This window comes from Lottia gigantea, assembly GCF_000327385.1.
Source record: "Lottia gigantea unplaced genomic scaffold LOTGIsca_116, whole genome shotgun sequence".
NCBI lineage: Eukaryota > Metazoa > Mollusca > Gastropoda > Lottiidae > Lottia > Lottia gigantea.
The window spans coordinates 433,207-452,139 of NW_008707145.1; the positions used below are offsets into that span (position 1 = coordinate 433,207).

Below are 18,933 nucleotides of genomic sequence, written 5' to 3' on the forward strand. Positions count from 1 at the left end.
ATGGCTACTGAAATCCTGGTATAAAAGATCCTAGGGAATACAAGTTTTATTCTTGTAAAATATAGTTGTTTCTTTCTTTCTATTTATTGGTTAACTTGGAAAGTCTGTTGTTAATTTTAATTTTACTTTGAGAAAAAATGCATTGGTTCAGGAGGTTCAATATACAAATAAATTAGTACCAGCATTCAATGTAGTATTTAAAGGCCAGGGCACATTTACCTTACTTGCGCCTCTAGCACCTACTTACAGAGCTACCATAATATGTAATCAAGATTGAAAATGCAGCGACAGAGGGGGGAGAAAATGAATTCTTGGTTTGGTTTTTTTGGTTTTCCGTGTTGATGATCCACTTACTTTCTACTGGAATGGAAGATGAAGACACTGAGTTCGTGGAAGCCGACATGTTGAAGTAAGCATGTGATACATACCTGGAATTCTATTGGTTGACCTTTAACTAGGTCACGTCAATTTATTGGGAACACCAGCTTACTTGCCGCCAAGACATGTCTGAATGTCTTTCAATCTAACATCACAAATATTCCCCGATCACTCCCAATTTCATTGTTGGACCAACACAGGCTGGCTGATTTTTTAGCCTTTAAGCTTACAATTTTTTTTGATATTTATATAGAGTTCAGTGGAGAGTGTGATTACAACTTTAGACCCTGGTATGAAAGAAGTTATTAGTAAGTATTTAATAATACTATTCCTATTTTAACTAGCAGACTTTGAAAGAGCTTTTGTCATATTAGATCTCTGGATCGATCTGAAAGTAGTCTATCCTAATACCCTTCAGGTCAGTCAAGCAAATCCAGAATATATTTTGTCAAGGATATCGGATAGATTTATTTAAATGCATCTGCTACCATTATAAATTTCTTTGTCTAAATGCCTGTGTTGCAATCCATTAACAGTGTAACCAATCTGCTCATTTTCAGAGCTCTACCTTTTTCTGTTCTGTTAACTATGGATGGATATTAAGCTGATTTGTAGAATTTGATTAAGATATGATAGTAAGATCAGATCAATGGATAAACATTTTTTTTCATTTCGCTTACTTCCCTGGAGCAATTAGTACAGATTACTTCGATTTGATTTGTGATCCATGACTAGACACAATCTGATGTGATATTATCAAAAAATTATTAAACACACCAGAGGACGGGACTTAAAGTTTGGTTAAATGCCTAAATGAACTGCAATTTTCAAACATCTGGTCCTGATGAGATATTGTATCTGAAACACATGTCTACAGCACAACACAAGCTTGTTTCAATTAAAGAGTGGGTCGATTATGAAGCACTTTTCATCATTAAAAATGAAATATTGATATAAATTTGTTAGTTGTCACAGGGGAGTAACCAAATATGAAATTACAAATTGATGTTACACAATGTAAATAACTGTTCAAGCACATTTATAATCTTCAAATTAATAATCCATTAAATTTTATTATTGTGTTTACATATCGACATGTTTTTAATGGACTCTGGTAGTTTTTGATTAGTAAGCACATAATCACTAATCACAGGTCCTTAAATTAATTGGTATCTATTTATAATTTTTTTTTATATTCTTATGTATCCATATAAGGCTCTATCCTTCAGTTTTTTATTAAGACCTTATTAAGCTATCATGTTCTTAAAGGGACAGGTGCGCCATTTTAGGATTGTTGATTTGAATCTTCAATATATTATGTAAATAGTCTTCTTACTACATGTAATACAACAGAAGTTCCAACTACATATGGGATTGATAATAATTTCTGTATTTCTTTTAATCTTCTTTACTTTGGCAAATGCAGCTATTTGATTGGCTTGTACACTGGCAAATACAGTCAATCAGAGCTCTTGACAGAAAATATATTAATGGTATAAGCCTTGCTTAAAGTCTCTCCATGGAGGACTCTGATTGGCTCTTTTTGATGGTGTATGCTCCAATCAAATAATTACATTCTGTTGTACAAGGAAAGTGGCTATTGCAGTCAAGGTATTAGTTAAAGATGATGTGTGTAGGATTTGAGGTAATAAGAAGTATAAATAATCTTGTTATAAAATTTATTGTCTCTGTGACAGTTAGACTGGCTATAAAATAAAAAGTAATAAATTTTACAATTAGAGTTTGATAAATGTCAAAGATAGTTGTTTTCTTCTTATAAACCTTTAACCTTCTTATACTTACTGTTATTTTGAAATTTTAATACATATACATTACTCGAGTCGGTCTGAGAATGCTGGTAATTGTGGTAGTGTAAATGTTGAAAATTTTGCAATTTTTGCATCTTGGTGTATACTGTGAATGGAACATTTCGTAGCGTCAAGTCAATTTTTGAGAAAAAAAACGGTTTCAGTAGAAAAGTTTTAGTGTATTTTGTTAATGTTTTCAAAAGTATTTGTTATTGTTTTAACAAGTATTTTGTTATTGTTTTAACAAGTATTTTGTTATTGTTTTAACAAGTTAGTTATTGTTTTAACAAATATTTGTTATTGTTTTAACAAGTATTTTGTTATTGTTTTAACAAATATTTTTTAATGTTTTAACAAGTATTTTTTTTATTGTTTTAACAAGTATTTTTTATTGTTTTAACAAGTATTTTGTTATTGTTTTAACAAGTATTTTTTTATTGTTTTAACAAGTATTTTTTATTGTTTTAACAAGTATTTTTTATTGTTTTAACAAGTATTTTTTTATTGTTTTAACAAGTATTTTTTATTGTTTTAACAAGTATTTTGTTATTGTTTTAACAAGTATTTTTTTATTGTTTTAACAAGTATTTTTTATTGTTTTAACAAGTATTTTTTATTGTTTTAACAAGTATTTTCTTATTGTTTTAACAAGTATTTTCTTATTGTTTTAACAAGTATTTGTTATTTATTATATAGGAAGTGGTGGAGATATTGATATTATTGTAACTTCTAATAAAGAAAATAAAGTTGGTGCTGTAAGAGAAGCTTTTCAATCAGTTTTTGGTAGAGCAACTATCAGAGGAGAGGTGAGCTCTTAGTTTGTATCTAAAAAAAGGTGTAGTTTGTTACATAAAGTATACCTTGCCTGCAATAGACACCTATTTTGTGTCACGAAATGTAGTGATTTGATTGGATTTTACACTAACAAATACGGCCAATCAGAGCCCTTGACAATTTTGGCTAATTGTTTACAGACTTTCTGTTGAGGTCTGATTGGCTGTATTCCTTTGCATACAATCCTATCAAATTGCTGCATTTACATACTTCTGTGACACAAGAAAGGTGCCTATTGCAGTGAAGGAAAAGACAAAGTTTGTAATAATTTGACATTGTGAAGATCATGAATATCATTGAGTTGTCTCTCTTTTTCTCTAATGTTTGATTTAGCTCTGTATTCATTGTATGTTCTGTTCAATATTTTTGTAGGAAAGTGACTCTAGCACAGCAGCTCAACCAGTTGGTTACACTGCAGGTTTAAAAGGTAGTGAGGAAAGAATACTCAATCTAAGACGTAATAATATTATATCTGATGAACAAGTTGTGGTCTCTATAGAAGGTTTTATTGTAGAACTATTACCAGATAAGTAAGTGACAATCTCTATCCTTTTTGAGGTTGTGTAGCACACTTCAGAGCCGTGGTTCTTTACAAGATGTCATTTGCTTTTTGAGCAAATGGCAGCTGTGGGTTCCGATTTAGATCGGCTTGCGATAGTCTGGTGACCTTGAATGAGTCAACTTCACTCATAATTCTAGTTAACCCAACTGTAAATGGGTAACCTGTGAAAGATCAATGCCAAGAGGTTTTGCAAAGGATCAGCTGATAGAAAGGATCCTTAACTTGTAAAATATAGTTGTTTGTTTGTTTCTTTCTTTCTTTGGATGGATGGAGCTAAATCTCAAACTTGACATTAAACTTAGGGCCTGAGTGTTACACCAATGCATGTACTTATTAGATTAGCATTTCTAAATCAATAGGGAATATTTGCAAATTTTCCGAAATTAGCTAAATATGGAGAAGGCAAAAGGTCATATCCACTGATGCATGACAATAAAATGTCAAAGTCTCTGCGTATGCAGCTTAAGTGAATTAATGGAGAACTGGGAATACACTTTACAATCTCTAGGCTATTGGCTCGGTTTTATAGATAAAATTGGTAATAAAATTGCCTTTCGATATATTGAACTCTGTCACTAGTCTGAGTCCCATCTTATCAATGTCGAGCAATTATGAACTGCATTTAATACCTAGACTTCATTGGCCTCTTTTCTTGTGTAACAGAATGCAATGAATATGACGCATGACACACATGGATTTGAATGCTCAAATTTAGACCATGAGCTGTGAACACTAATACTGATTGGCTTAGCTAAAAAATTCCTGTTTCTGAGACTTAAAGTATGGTTGGTCATAAACAATGGCGCATCTGTCCCTTTAAGGTATTAAAAAGATTGTGCAATAGCTTGACATTGTGTAGTGTAAATGTTCGAGTCCATGCCCAACGGTAATACTGTTTGATACTTATTGTTAACAATGCTTTTCAGATGGTTTGAAATGAGTTGCATAGTTCTCCAAGATCCTGTCAAGAAGATACAGTTACAGACATTTTCTCAACCTACACCAGTTCCAACTGAATATGTTTTAACAGCACAGGATCAAACACCTGCGGATTATCCCTTAAGATGGGCTGGATTATCTGTTAGTATAGGATCAGTCATTGAAGGTGCTAATCCTCACATAGGACATGTAGACTGGCAAAAAGCTCTTACTGGTGTTGGTCGGAGGGAGTCTTTGACATTAGCTTTGACAGCTCTGGCCTATTTATATCTTCAAAAATTGCCATCATCAATGATATCTTGAAAAGCTAAAAATAGATTGTGGAAATATAGTGGATAGAAATGCATTTACATAAAATGTGAAGTGTGGGATTTTGACTTCTTATTTAAATGTTTAAAATGTCTTTCTTTTTACTAACTGTCAAACATACATGGTTTGACATGCTTTGACATACAATATTGTATTTATAAGCTGATAAATGATTGATAGCTGTATATAATTTGGAGGAAAGGTTTCTGATAGATTCTATGTAGATTCTTATTGTTGCCTTAAAGTGGCCCAATGATATTATAATTTCAAAGCTGAATGCATTTATTCTCCCTTTTATATAATTGGTTGTAATAATTGGTACTTACATAATCTTTAGTGAAATGACAATATTTGTTGTAGGCTTTTGTTTTCACACATTAACTTTCACAAAAAAATAAAAAAAAACTGTTCTTATTTATTGCTGAATTACTAAGTCGGTAATAAAAGTTGTACAAAATAGGGTTTGTAACCTTTCTAAGTGAACCAGGTATAGATTTACACCAAGGTCGCCTACTGTTGATGTTCATTTCAACCAATCACAGCTGGTCATGCAGAATCCATGTATATATTGACTATGAATTGTGGGATAGCGATTAGATTATGAGACTGTCGATACGCGCTGGTAAAAGTGATTCTGACTGGCGGGAGAGTGTCAAATGATTGTCTGCTTGCAACATCAAGAGTATGTAACTTTGGTACATATCTCGTTAGATTACAATGGAGACCGACAAAAAAAATGATAACGAAAATTGTAATTTTTAATAAGATTGGCATACTTATAACTTCCATTGTTACCTGTCTGGCTTCCCACCCCGCATGCGTTGTACTTCGAGGAACCACAAAATGGTTCAAATTAAAACCATAAGTTTTCTTTATACATTCTCAAAGGTTAAATAAACTTCGTCAGAATGCTTTTCAGTACTTTCAGAAAAATAAGTATATTAGTATATCATGAAGTGCAATACATATATCCGAATATCTTCATGTAATTATAAACCAATGTAGATACCAAACATCTTTCATTACTAGTGCCAAGTAAATTATTTTTCTCATAATCAGATCCATTCTCACAATGTGAAGATTTTACAAACTTTGTCTTCACCTAATATGATTGGATTATACGCCAGCGAATACAGCCAGTCAAGCCCTCGACGGATTGCAACTTATTGTTTACAGATTTTCTGTCGAGAGCTCTTATTGACTGTCTTGGCTGACATACAATCCAACCTTGCAGTCAAGGTCTAAGACAAAGTTCATAATGGCTTGACATTGAGAAGATGAATCAGATCCTATATTCGCAAGTGCAATGTCAAATTATATTATATGGTCAGCATCCTACATATGAGCAATGTTAGCTCGCTAGAGTAAGGTGTTAATGACCAAGAGAACGTGTCAAAATCGTTGACATAGTGTAAATTGTCAAAATTTTCAAGGATTATTATTGTGGAAATAATTCCTTCGTGGCATTAATTTTACTGGCACATTTTCGTTGCAGATCTTTTAGAATATTTATGAAACCATCGTATAACAGAATATTGTTCGGTTCTGCATTATGTATCTTTACCTATTAAATTGTAAATAGTTCTTAAGTCTGTTGTTGTTTTATTATTGTGAACTATTCCGCAAAGAAAGTGGTTGCAGTTGTCAAAACATTTAAGACCCGAAGCTTGAACTCAGTTTCAGACTATTGAAAAATGAAAATCTGATACCCCTTTCTTCTACAATCAAAAGTGTCTGTAAAAGACAGTCATGATTGTCTGTAAAAAGGATGAATATTACTGAATCTGCATGGATTAAGAAACTGTTATAACCAAAGAACACGACTGTACGCATGCGTTTGCTTCTTATGGAGCAGCATTTGAGGTTATTTGGTTGTTTCTAGCGTATTTACCATTCTCGACTTAAAGCCCGGTTATCATCAAATCATGAACATTATTAGTAATGGTATACCCAAGCAACTGCGCATGTAACAGGCTACGCCATTGAATATCAATACTTAAAACAAATTAGAAACTATCAATATCATGCTTTTCTAATAAACCAAAATTATTGTAGGGCAATGTAATCATGCATGATCATGATCCATAAATGATTGACAGTAAAAATGAAGGATGAATGAATTACGTGGATTTAGAAAATATAAAACCAGTGTGCACGGTGCTATCCATACTAAGAAAGCAGCTATTTCTGGTTTATTCGATAGTTTGTATTTGGACTGTATCCTTGATTTATTTAGTTAATCATCATGAAACAGTAGTAGTAAGTAACAGTAGTAACAATTCAAACGAAGGTGATTATCAGTAACATATTATCACGTCATGTGCAATACCAATTATAAGCGTGTCTGGATAATATAATTGTTTATAGACACATTGCAACTGTTACGCATTTATTGAGAACGAAGATGGACCTTTGAATATAAAGAAAAAGCTAGCATGCTTGATGTTCTTTTGTTAACTTCCGTCATGCGTATTTCAAATCATGGGCATTTCCATAAATGATGGGTAATAAGATGGCTGAATATTTATGACTATGCATGGATTCGAATTATATTAAACAAGAAGATACTTTAAAATCCATCCATTAAAATCCATCCTTGTATTTCACGGAGATTGAATATTAAACGTTTAGCTGAAACTAATGTATTCAACTCTTTTGATTTGAAGACCGGATATCACCACGTCGTTACTAATTTCCAGTGAAATAATAGACGGGTTTATCCTTGATTGTTTCCGTTCCATATGAAACACTAGTGTCCCAGTGGAAGTGCACAACTAGTAATATTGTACACGTAGGTGTGATTTTGGTCATTGAGTGGCCTGTTATCACGTTAGGATGTGAATTTGAAACACGATATATCAAATCTGCGAATAAATTGAAACAAATAACAAAATAACTTCATGAACTCTTTGGACACCAGGGAACCTAATATAAATTTACCAATATCAGCAAGACCAGCAAATCACAATCAACTCATAAAATCATCATTTCAAATTTGTATTTTCCGGAACGATTACCGAGCCGACCAAGTTGATCGTTATTGTGGTTTTACATATAAATAAAAAAAAATTCAATAGTGCCTCAAACGCACGTAGGTTGAATCAGAGAAAGAAAAAAAGGCTTGGATAATGATATTCTTTTTAATCTTCGGGAGAAAATACATTAATAATGGTTTTAGGCAGTGTTTATCGTAAAGAACTTGAAAGGTTCAGAACTAAAGCATTTCCAATCCAGTCTTGATCTACAACAAAGGAATCGATCAACAATAATTCTACCTTACTAGATGAATTTGTAATTTGATTTGAAATTTAAATACTGTCTATCAATTTTCAATGTGACGTTCTAACTTTCTTGTAAATGGAGGTGAGTTTCTCCATTCCTATAAAAAAATGGTTCCTTTCCTTAAACTTCAACTATATTAGAATCACTGGATTAAATATCTAATTTTGCATTTAAAAGGATTTTTTTTTTGTTTAATCTTGTTTATAACCGACAGAACTCCCCAAAAAAGACAAATCAGGTTTTATACCTGGCTATTCAAATTACGAGGATTCAGAAAATGTTTTATAACCACCGAATGTTTTTTGCTTTGAAACAATTTTTACACCATTCCTATTTATCATATGATGTCTTTGGTTCCAGTAAAAAAAAACCTTGACCAGTTACTGGCGCAATTCACACAAATATCGTTATGGTTTTAACGATAGTGACGTCACAACTACTTGATCTTCGATATGCAGGTCAGAAAAAGTCTATTGAAACTCTTTAATCGTTGTAGTAGGGAAACCAAATGTCACTTTTTGAAAATAAATGGCTTTTTAAACTCTGTTACAAATTCAATTATCTCCAAGCGATCTTTTCCTTTCAAAATATTAGCTTGGAATGATTAAGTAGAGTGTTATCGACTTTATGTGTGATCAAACATGATTTCCGTTTCGAGTTGAAGCCAATGAACAATACCGTGTCTAACTTAGCAGATTGTCTTGATAGCGGTGAATCACATTTTATCTCAAATGTAGTACCATAGGCCACTTATTTAGCGGTTGTTGTACACCAAAGTTCTCGACTGTTTCGCTAAAGCTGAAGGTTAAGCCTTTTACACAACATCATGAATGCTTATAGCTACAGAGAACCGCCCAGAAAAACAGTTTACGTGGTCAATTGCTTTTTGCATGATATTTGCATATGTATCCTTTATTAGAAACAATTCCGTAAACCACAACATTAGAATTAACATTTCCTTTAATTGTAACCCATTTTCCCAGCGAATTGACAGAATTGTTCTATATTATACTGAACAAATGAACTTGATATTATCTTATGATAATTGAACGAGATGTATGATAAATAATTAAAAACAAAACTAGTTTTTTATGAACTGGTTACCTAATAAATGAACTAAGTGTAGGATAAATGAACTACATACATGTATATGATAAATGAACTACATATATGTATATGATAAATGATAAATGAACTACATACATGTATATGATAAATGAACTACATACATGTATATGATAAATGAACTAGGTATATGATAAATGAACTACATACATGTATATAATAAATAAACTAGGTATATGATAAATGAACTACATACATGTATATGATAAATGAACTAGGTGTATATCTCATAAATAAATGATAGATGATATCGGTCAATGATAATTTACTCTGTACTGTATACTGATAAATGTATTATGTACTGTATAATTGTGTAAACGAAGCTATATATATTATAACAAATGAACTAGAAATATGATTAATGTACTTGGTATAGCAAATGTACAGATTATATAATAAATGGACTAGGTGTAATATGATAGATGAACTAGGTACACGTATAACACATATTAGGTAAAATTACTGCGTATATAACAAATGAACTAGATATATATGATAATAAACTTGGTATATGAATAATGAACTATGTATATAAAAAAACTAGCTATATAATTAAATGAATGAACTATGCATATGATAAATTAGCTATATGATAAATAGCTAACATAGCTAGCTACAATATGATATCAGAACAAGAAATGTAGATAAATGATAAATGATGATAAATAGACTCGGTATTATGTGATGTACTATATATATATGATAAATTTACAAGGTATATGATAAATGGACGAGATATAAAATTATAAATTGACAAAGTACAATATGATAATGGGCAAAGTACAATCATTTTGATTAAATGATTACTTGACAAAGTAAAATAATATGATAAATGAATTATCTACGCGACAAATGATTCATGGAAATGATAGAGCACGTTGTTCCGAATCGTTCTTCGTGCAATTTTTTCTCGGACTACTGGCAGCAAGTGTAAAGATTGTCACAGCTCGAGTAATTTAAGATGGTAAATTGACTAGATGTATGGTGAAACATGTTTGTAATTTGTTTTAGAATGAAACCCTGATACAAACCATATATCCGGATTATACTAATATTTAACTCGGTGCGTGATCATCAATAACAATTATATCCTTTTAATGAAAATCTATTGATCGAGCATCAGAAAACTGAGATTCTGGCAATAATTTAACAAGTTTTTTTCGTATATTTCACTTAGTTATATCATGTGTCCAATAATTATTATATGACACCCTATTGTTGTAATAAATATTGCCTTTGTAGACATAATTATTTTTCTCTTCATCACCTTTTTGTTGCGAATCAACCTTAATGATTGTTTATATGAGGTGATAATGCCCCCAATGGACAAATGGAAATAGCTTTTAAAGGGATTGTAAAGAGGATTTCTAAATTGTTTATGTGTATAGGTGACACTGAAAGCATCAATTTGCACCATTCCAATTTTCAACCAGACGTCTGTGGTTCTTGCGATTTCACTAAAACATCGTGTTTGATGACGTCACTAATCGAGAAGTCTGTATCACTTAAAGACATTTGAGGTTAGTGACGTCGTAAAACGCTTAGTTTTAGTAAAATTGCAGGAGTCACAGACTGACTGAAAAACTGAATGATACACATAACAAATTTAGAAATCCTCTTAACAATCCCTTTAATACATAATAAATTTTGATATTTAAAGATCGAGAATACAATTAAATTAGACCAATTCTCTGCATTAGAGTCCCTACTGATTTTTTTTAAATACGTTTCGTATCGTTATTAGATTAACATTCCACATAAAAATCAAGATATATCTGTCTGAAATTATCATTGTTGAAACTCCACAGTCCCCTCGCTAGTCGAAATTAACCAATGAAGAGTATCGTGTCATTGTGTACATGCTGCTGCCTTTAAAGGGACAGATGCGCCATTTTGATGGTTGATTTTAATCTTGAATATATGTAAATAGTCTTCCGAAGTACTTGAAATGTACGAAAATTGCTTCAAAAATACTTCAAACTAAGAATTTTCCACACATTTCCTATATTTGTCTTTTCTATATACCACAGAGTATCTTAAAATGGCACAACTATGGCAAAGGTCCTTAAGGTACCCTCATACCATAGCGATTACCAGTTGTGTCCGGTTGCGAACGGTGTCAGTTGCATGAGAGTTGCGTTCGAAACATATGACTACTATTCATATTCGCAACCATACCTCTCGCTCTTTGGCTATAGCTTCTTGATTTCCACTTTTTGATCTTGAGTCTAAGAAGAGCACAATGAGTTGTTTTGTTGAGGTTTTTTATTATATTTTTCTCGACAATTAAATTAAAAATTAACTGCAAATATAAACAACAACCCTCTATGATCACGCTGATAACTTGAATGTGGCTTCCGGAATGGCGTCAAAAACATCTTTAACGTTAGCTCGGATGAAATATCGGTCGTATCTTGCTGACATTTACTAGACATGTTTCTTCAAAAGAACGTGTTTCAAATGTCAACCTAAGGAAAGATGTTTACATTCTAAAGAATGTCTATGAGTCTTCTTGGAGTCTGAGTGATCAATAGAGTTCTCAATCTCATCCGGGTATTAAAGGGATATGGCCGTCTACAGTTAGTTAGAAACGCATCGGCGCCAGTTTCACCGTTGATAATTTCATCTAGCACATTTGGCAGTTTCAGTAAAGATGAATAGATAGGGCAAGCTGCACTTTTACGGTGGACAGTTTGCACCAGGACGCCTCAGCGTGCCATCAATGCTGTTGCTAAGTTTCTCTGTAAAGGGTAACAGTTGCTTGCTGTCAATGAAAATACCACGTGATTTGGTATATTCTTAACCATTAATTTCCACTTCATAGAATGTGCAAACGACACTATTCTTTAAGCTACTCCATTTCTAAAGATATTTAGATATTTGGTTCATAAAAGCCGGTGAAGCAATGATAGAATTTCAAAATGATTAAAGATTCGGGTGTCTGTGTTGTCTAATTGCTTCTTGTGATTGGTTGAAACGCCGGCGTTTGTAAATTCACGTCGTAAAAAAGTTCAACATGGCTGAACTCTGGAAAATGCGACACCGACTTACTCCGTTATACGGCGAGTACTCTCTGACTTAGATAGTATAAACAAAAGCGCTGACGAACGCTGACAACCGCCGGCTACGAGCGTATTCTAGCATATTACGGTGTCAAAAGTATAAATCGAATCCAGAAATGTTTATCATAACACGTGTTGTATAATTTATTGTAACCATAATGATTTATGATAAAACAGACATAAAGTAATATTATATAGTTTTCTAGTGTAATGTAATAATTTAGCACTGGAAGAAAACAGTTCATCATCTATTATATATTTCACCACACGATTACCGTCAAACAATTTCCGACAGCTTTTCGTCTTTCTGCAGACTATTAATTTCTCAGTTCCGTTGCCTTCTGTAACTGTTTAATAAAGTAATATCAGTCAAAGATCTCGGTCTCGATATTAATTTTGGAAGGATATTCGTATACACAGGATATTGTTTCACCTAAATGAACTATCTTAGATATTCTGTTTAAAATACTGTTTACAAATTCCAAACGGATTTGACCAATTTTATTGTTGAAAAGTTTTCCAAATACTTTCTAGTTACTGCTTCAGGATAACTGCTAATGTTTTCTCACACGCAGAACGATATTTGATGAATCGTTGTGTGGGGGAATATTAGATGACATTTTGATATTTTTCTGAGCATAAAATCGAAATGTAGCCCCAAATACCAGTACTTCAGGGTGTTTCGAATTTTGAACTCCCGCCTTCACAGCAAAAACTAAAAAAAAGACCAAACGAAAATATTTCAGTTTCTCTCGGAATATTTAGTATTTTTATTGGCCTCCATCTGCCATTACCATATTCGGCTTTCTTGAGGGGTGTGGTTGTGTCAAATCACGAAAATGCCTAGTATCAAACTCCATTTCCCAAATTGGTCACTTCGTAGGTCGTTGAGACTTTCCTTACAAATAGCCTTAATTTGGTTTTCGGGGATGAGAGGGTTTGATACTCCCTAGTGTGCAGACCTGGGCCTTCTGATATAAAGTTAGATATAATAATAACAGAAATCGAGAGGTTAGATTGTTGGGCGTAAGTTTGCTATGAACAAGGTTGTCATTAAGTTCTGGTTTTGTGAATAGACATAAGGGAATTTCTCTTGCAGGCTCTCACAGTGGGCATGGGTTATCTTACTTGCTCGATTTGACTTTCCACAGACTCGCCGATTGATATAAATGGCTGTTTTGAGACATTTAATCATAAGAGTCAGAACAGTACATCCAAGTGGGGGAGTTTTTCTTGTGTTGTTGTAATTAGGGGAGGCTAGGGTACTTCCGGCCGATTGTTCCTACTCTAGTTTCACTCTCAGATAATGATCACTCATTAAAAGATTTCAAACTGATAATTATAGCGTCTCCCGACACCGTCTGATGATTGATGGAAGATTTCTTATAATGAAGACAGCATGTCTAAATATTAGTGCAGCATCAATCGAAAGTCGGGCAAATTGTACAAATTAGGCTCGTTGTCACCTTTACAGACTAGTAAATAAAACTTAATCATTGACACTATAATTCTTGTGACCAATTATTCCATCAAATTATACAGTTTTCGTCAGTGGCGTTTCTACAACTGTTGCCGTTCTTCACTCTTATAATTTATGTCTAAAAACAGCTAGAAAAGGCTTGCTCGACTTCGCCCCAGTCTAGCATTTTTAAATTCCTTATCAACGTACCATATGAAAGAATTGCCATTTCTGACAATTCTGTCAATTCCATAAATCACCTAGTTCATAGAAACGCCACAGGTTCTCGACCTTTGTATGTAGGTCCATAATATTAGTTTGACAAAAATATGCGGCGCATTAGTGTACTTCCGGTTGAGTCGTTTTGCTTGATTGTTTGGTTTGATTAGATTCCAATCCTCGGGTACTTCGTATCATATACTGCATTTGTCCAAGTAACTATATACTGACTCCTGTAGAACTCCAGTTTCACTTAACATAAAAAAAAAGCCTGTTTTGGAGAGAGGTGGCTTGAAACTAAGTTAACTAAGTTAAAAGAATTATAATTGAGTATTCTAAAAATATATAAGTGTCGGGGACACTGATAGCATCTATTTGCACCATTCCCATTTTCAATCAGACGTCAATATCCACCAATTCCACTAAAACTAAGTGTTTGCGGTAAGTGACGTCATTAAAGTTTTAATGAACTTAGATCGAAATGTTAACTTGACACATGTTCAAGACCCTACAGTGAAGTGGCAATACTAAAAATGAAAAAAATAAAAAATAACGAAGCGAAAGTTGTGTCTATTTTAATTAGAATAGGGAATGGTGCAAATTGATGCTAATACTGATACGTATAAAAAAAAATAGAAAATCTCTTTACAATTCTTTTAGGATTTGAGGAAATTTGATTCATAACATCAAAAATATCATTCAAAATAATTTCATTCAAATGATGTAAAGTTGATGGAGTAACTTCTTCAATTAAATATATTGGAGATCAGATGTTCCTTGGTGATAATATAATTGTTTTGTATTCGAAAATTTTAAAAACTTTTAGATATTTCTCCTCTTCCGTTCCATGTGACAATAGCAAAAAACTTTCTAACCGTGCAAGATAATTAAACAGTAACAAAGCAAAAAGTGTACAAGGACCGAAATCTCAAAACGTATATATACCGTTGTCACTTGAGTTTCTCTGATAACGACCATAATACGGGTATCTGTTTAAAAAAGATGTAGCAAAAGAAAAGAGACGTTATTGGTATAAATCTGAGTCTTCGATTGTCAATACGGAAACCTTCCTTAAAAGGGATAGATAGGCCATTTTTTGACCAATCATACTTTATTCTCAGAAACTGGAATTTTTCAGCAGAGCCAATCAGTAATAATGTTCACAGCTCAACGTTGAAATTTGAGCCTTCAAATCCATGTGTGTCCAGAATTATTCGCGTTTTAATGTTAAGATGGCGACTGGTCAATTTAAGATACTCTGTGATATATAGAAAAGACATATATAGAAATAGTGAGTAAAATTCCTAGTTTTAGATATTTTAAAGGAATTATGTGATTTTCGTACATTTCTAGTAATTCTGAAGACTATTTACATAGAATCAAGACTAAAATCAACGCCCCAAAATGGCACACCTGTCCCTTTAAATTTGTATGTTTAATTCATATCTTGGTGTATTAATTGAATAATTTCAAAAGATCGCCTTATGTGGTAACAAATATCTCAGAAGGGTAATAATCCTTAAGCGGAGAAATCTTGTTATAATAGCCTTAGGTTGAGTAATTGCTAGATAAATTTTGTTAAAATTACAGTCTATATATTGTTCCATTGTCATTCTGCTAGATCATTCCATTTCCTCCAGACATTTCGACTGAATGCAAAAGGATAAACAGGAACCGCAATTTCTATAAATACGATTTGACGCCATGATTTAACCCTTAAAGCGGTTACTTCCACTTTAAGTCAATTGAAGACACCAATTTCTAAGGAAAGTGTCTTATTAATAGAAATAATCATTGATTTAGTTTGATGTTAAACACACCCAAAACGGAAAGTGGGCTACAATTGTGAGATATTTTCGAACGTTTGCATAAAATGTCGATTGTGTTCGATATATCTAATCGTTACAAAGGATAATTCAAGATTCTCGAAGAAAAAAAAGGAAAAAAAATAATACAGGATACATAAAGCAATGCCTGTTTTTAGAAAAATAACTCTTGAAAAAATACTATAAAGACACCATTTCCGGCTTACTTAATTCACTTCCGGTTTGGCAACTATTTTCTGTTCACTTTTTTTATCTATGGAAATAAATAAAAAAAAAAGTTTTGTTTTGCTATTTTAACTCGTAACATTTGCTGTTTTCTATAAACTGCAGAAATTTTAGGGCGTTAAACTTTATTTTCAAATTACTCTTTTTCATCTTCAGTGTCGGAACTAGTAAAATAAAAAATAATGCCAAATTTCAAAATGTGATTTCCATACATTTTTGCGTCAAAGTGTCGAAATTCAAAAATCAAAAAAGAAAGAAAGCCTTCCCCTATTTGTACCACAAGTTTCACCACTGCATCCTGGGATTCGTTTGCAAAATTTCCACCAATGCACACCGCCTCGTGTTGTCTGTCTTCATTAGCATTTTATGGAATGGGGCCGTGGAACATACAAGTTCATTCGCTTAGAAAGGGAAAATTCTTCACTATAAATGGAAACTCGTTTAGGAACAGTAGTTTTACAAAATTTGACTTACTTAAAATTACCAATTACCTAAATGCCAATTTCAAAGATAACTTTACAATAAAATGTTGACATTTTTACTTCAAAGTCATTAGAAATGTCATTTTAGAACTTAAAACTGTCAAAAAAGTAATATTGTCTAGCCTTACGTTTTTAATATATTGTAATGTTTTTCATCAAGATACTTCAGGGACTTTTATATCTGTCGCATTTTTTTCCACGCATTTCACGTATTTGTCATACAAATTCTATTCCGGTTATAGTTATTGTGTTTGTCAACACACACGAACCTAGTTCACAACCATTTTGAATCAGTTCCTCGACCAAAAATGTCGAATTTTGATAAAGGGCGCTAATATTTCATGTAAGATTTCAAACCACATTTAAAGGTATACAAATCAATCATGGCTTTAATGGTGATTTGAAATCTTTGATGAAATATTATAACCTTTTTAAAATTCAACTTATTACGTCGAGGTTGTGATTCAAATTGATTCAACTACGTGTGTGTGCGTTATTTCTCGAATTTCTCTCGTTATACTCGACAAGTTTCTGCGACTTTCGTATGATAATCAGATTATACTGGCGCCAGCTGATGATCATTCATTAACTGAAAGAAGATTGGTGTTAGATGTTTTGATTAATTTACATATTAATCTGATTAATGTTGGCATTATATTAGAAATAGTGGGTGCCATTGGTTTTAATAAGCTTATCCTGTGGACACATCCAATTATTAAAGGGATTGTAAAGAGGTTTTCTAAACTTTTTTAATGTGATATGGGAAAACTGATAGCATCAATTTGCACCATAACAATATTCAGTCAGATGTCAGTGCCTGTTATTAGACTAAAACTAAGTGTTTGATAACGACACTAATCGCAATCACAAAGGCCCTTCAATCACTTAGTTTGACCTCTGACTGAAAATTGGAATGATGCAAATTGATGCTATCAGTGTCCTCCATACACATGAAAAAATTTAGAAATCCTCTTTACAATCCCTTTAAATTCCAAATATCAGTAGAAGCGAACTAAGGTGTTATTGATTTACCAAAACATGCCTATTTCAGGTGCAAATATAAACATGTTTAAATAATTTGTTCAAATTTCATAATTTTCACATATGACTGAAAACATTGCACAATGCTTTATTATGATCAAGTCCATTGGATTGAATTTACATTATCTAAGATCCAGGGCTTCCTCGCTTGAGAAAATACCGGCGAGGACTACATAAAATGTATACCCTTCCACAGAAAACTATCGACGAAAAATCTAAATACAAAGATTTGATTCAATATTTACTTTTCTTTTTCAAAAGGTAGGTCTTGGACACGCTTCTTATAAATCTAACATGGGTGCTAATTACTACAGATATCTGTACTTAGCACAATGGTAATATTATGTGTCTAGATTGCAATTATAATAATCAATTTCAGGAAGAAACGGTGCAACTAACCAGGCTTAACTATATTGGTCAAGTTTTAAGCATATCTTAGTACCTTGGTTTAGAAATATTAAGACAGAACTCAGAGTTTCACGCTAAACAATCTTCAGACAACTGACCTATTTCAGCATGCGTCCCAACTGAAATTGGACCAGTAGAACTTATTCTCGTATCTACATTTCGTAACGTAATCAAATAATCAATCAATATTGGATTGCATCAGTGTGGTCACACATAGCCGTACGTCAAATTTTCCGTCCGAAAAAAAAGAGAATTGTTTCATTTTTTGACGTGAGATAAATCGGGTACGGGGACGGGTACGGACACGATACAGACACGATTCGCTTCTACTATTTGCTACTCTATCGACAATCCCACACCGTACACCACACTGGACACCGTACATCGCCTTAAGTACCTAATATACGTGGGTGTTTTGAACTTACAGATTGGAATTAGGATACGTTTATGTCGCCTTCCTTATTGTCAGAATAAATAGGTTCACTAACACCATTTACTATATAAAAACAATAGATCATTGTGATCAGACTCAACAATCCTCTTTAAAACTAATTTCCTGGTGAAGACTCTTCTGTCAGCGGATAACTTCCGGATCATTCCGTAATGATGACAATTTGGTCGGTTTTTGTTGTTCACAAATTAACAATAATTGATACTTTTGGTTGTAGACCAATTCTGACTTCTGGTTCGAGAAAAAAGTGAAATGTAAAGTGAAATTGTAACCTAAGTGAAGAAAAAACCTGACCGCAATTAAATTGGTATGTGACTACGAGAACCTGAGGCAAGACATACATCCATATACCGGAGTTAATTTAGACCTTGTTTCGTATCAATTTTCACCTAAGTAATATATTTTGGAAGATGTAGAAGACGGGGAGAAATACATGACTCAATTAAGTATTTTTGTGGATTTATTGACAAGACGTATTGAAATATGATTTCATACAATGTTAAGCTATTTAACGGGAAAGATG

The 18,933-nt window shown here is 32.7% G+C and overlaps 1 protein-coding gene across 1 annotated transcript; it reads left to right on the plus strand.

Annotated features, from left to right (window-relative positions):
• Positions 1 to 4,824, plus strand: LOTGIDRAFT_171554 (hypothetical protein; the record flags this gene model as incomplete). The annotated part of the gene is made up of 5 exons (XM_009047744.1): positions 1 to 18; positions 632 to 686; positions 2,883 to 2,992; positions 3,393 to 3,550; positions 4,509 to 4,824. 5 exons carry the CDS (start codon positions 1 to 3, stop codon positions 4,822 to 4,824), a joined length of 657 nt encoding a protein of 218 aa, XP_009045992.1.
• Positions 4,825 to 18,933: the final 14,109 nt, after the last annotated feature.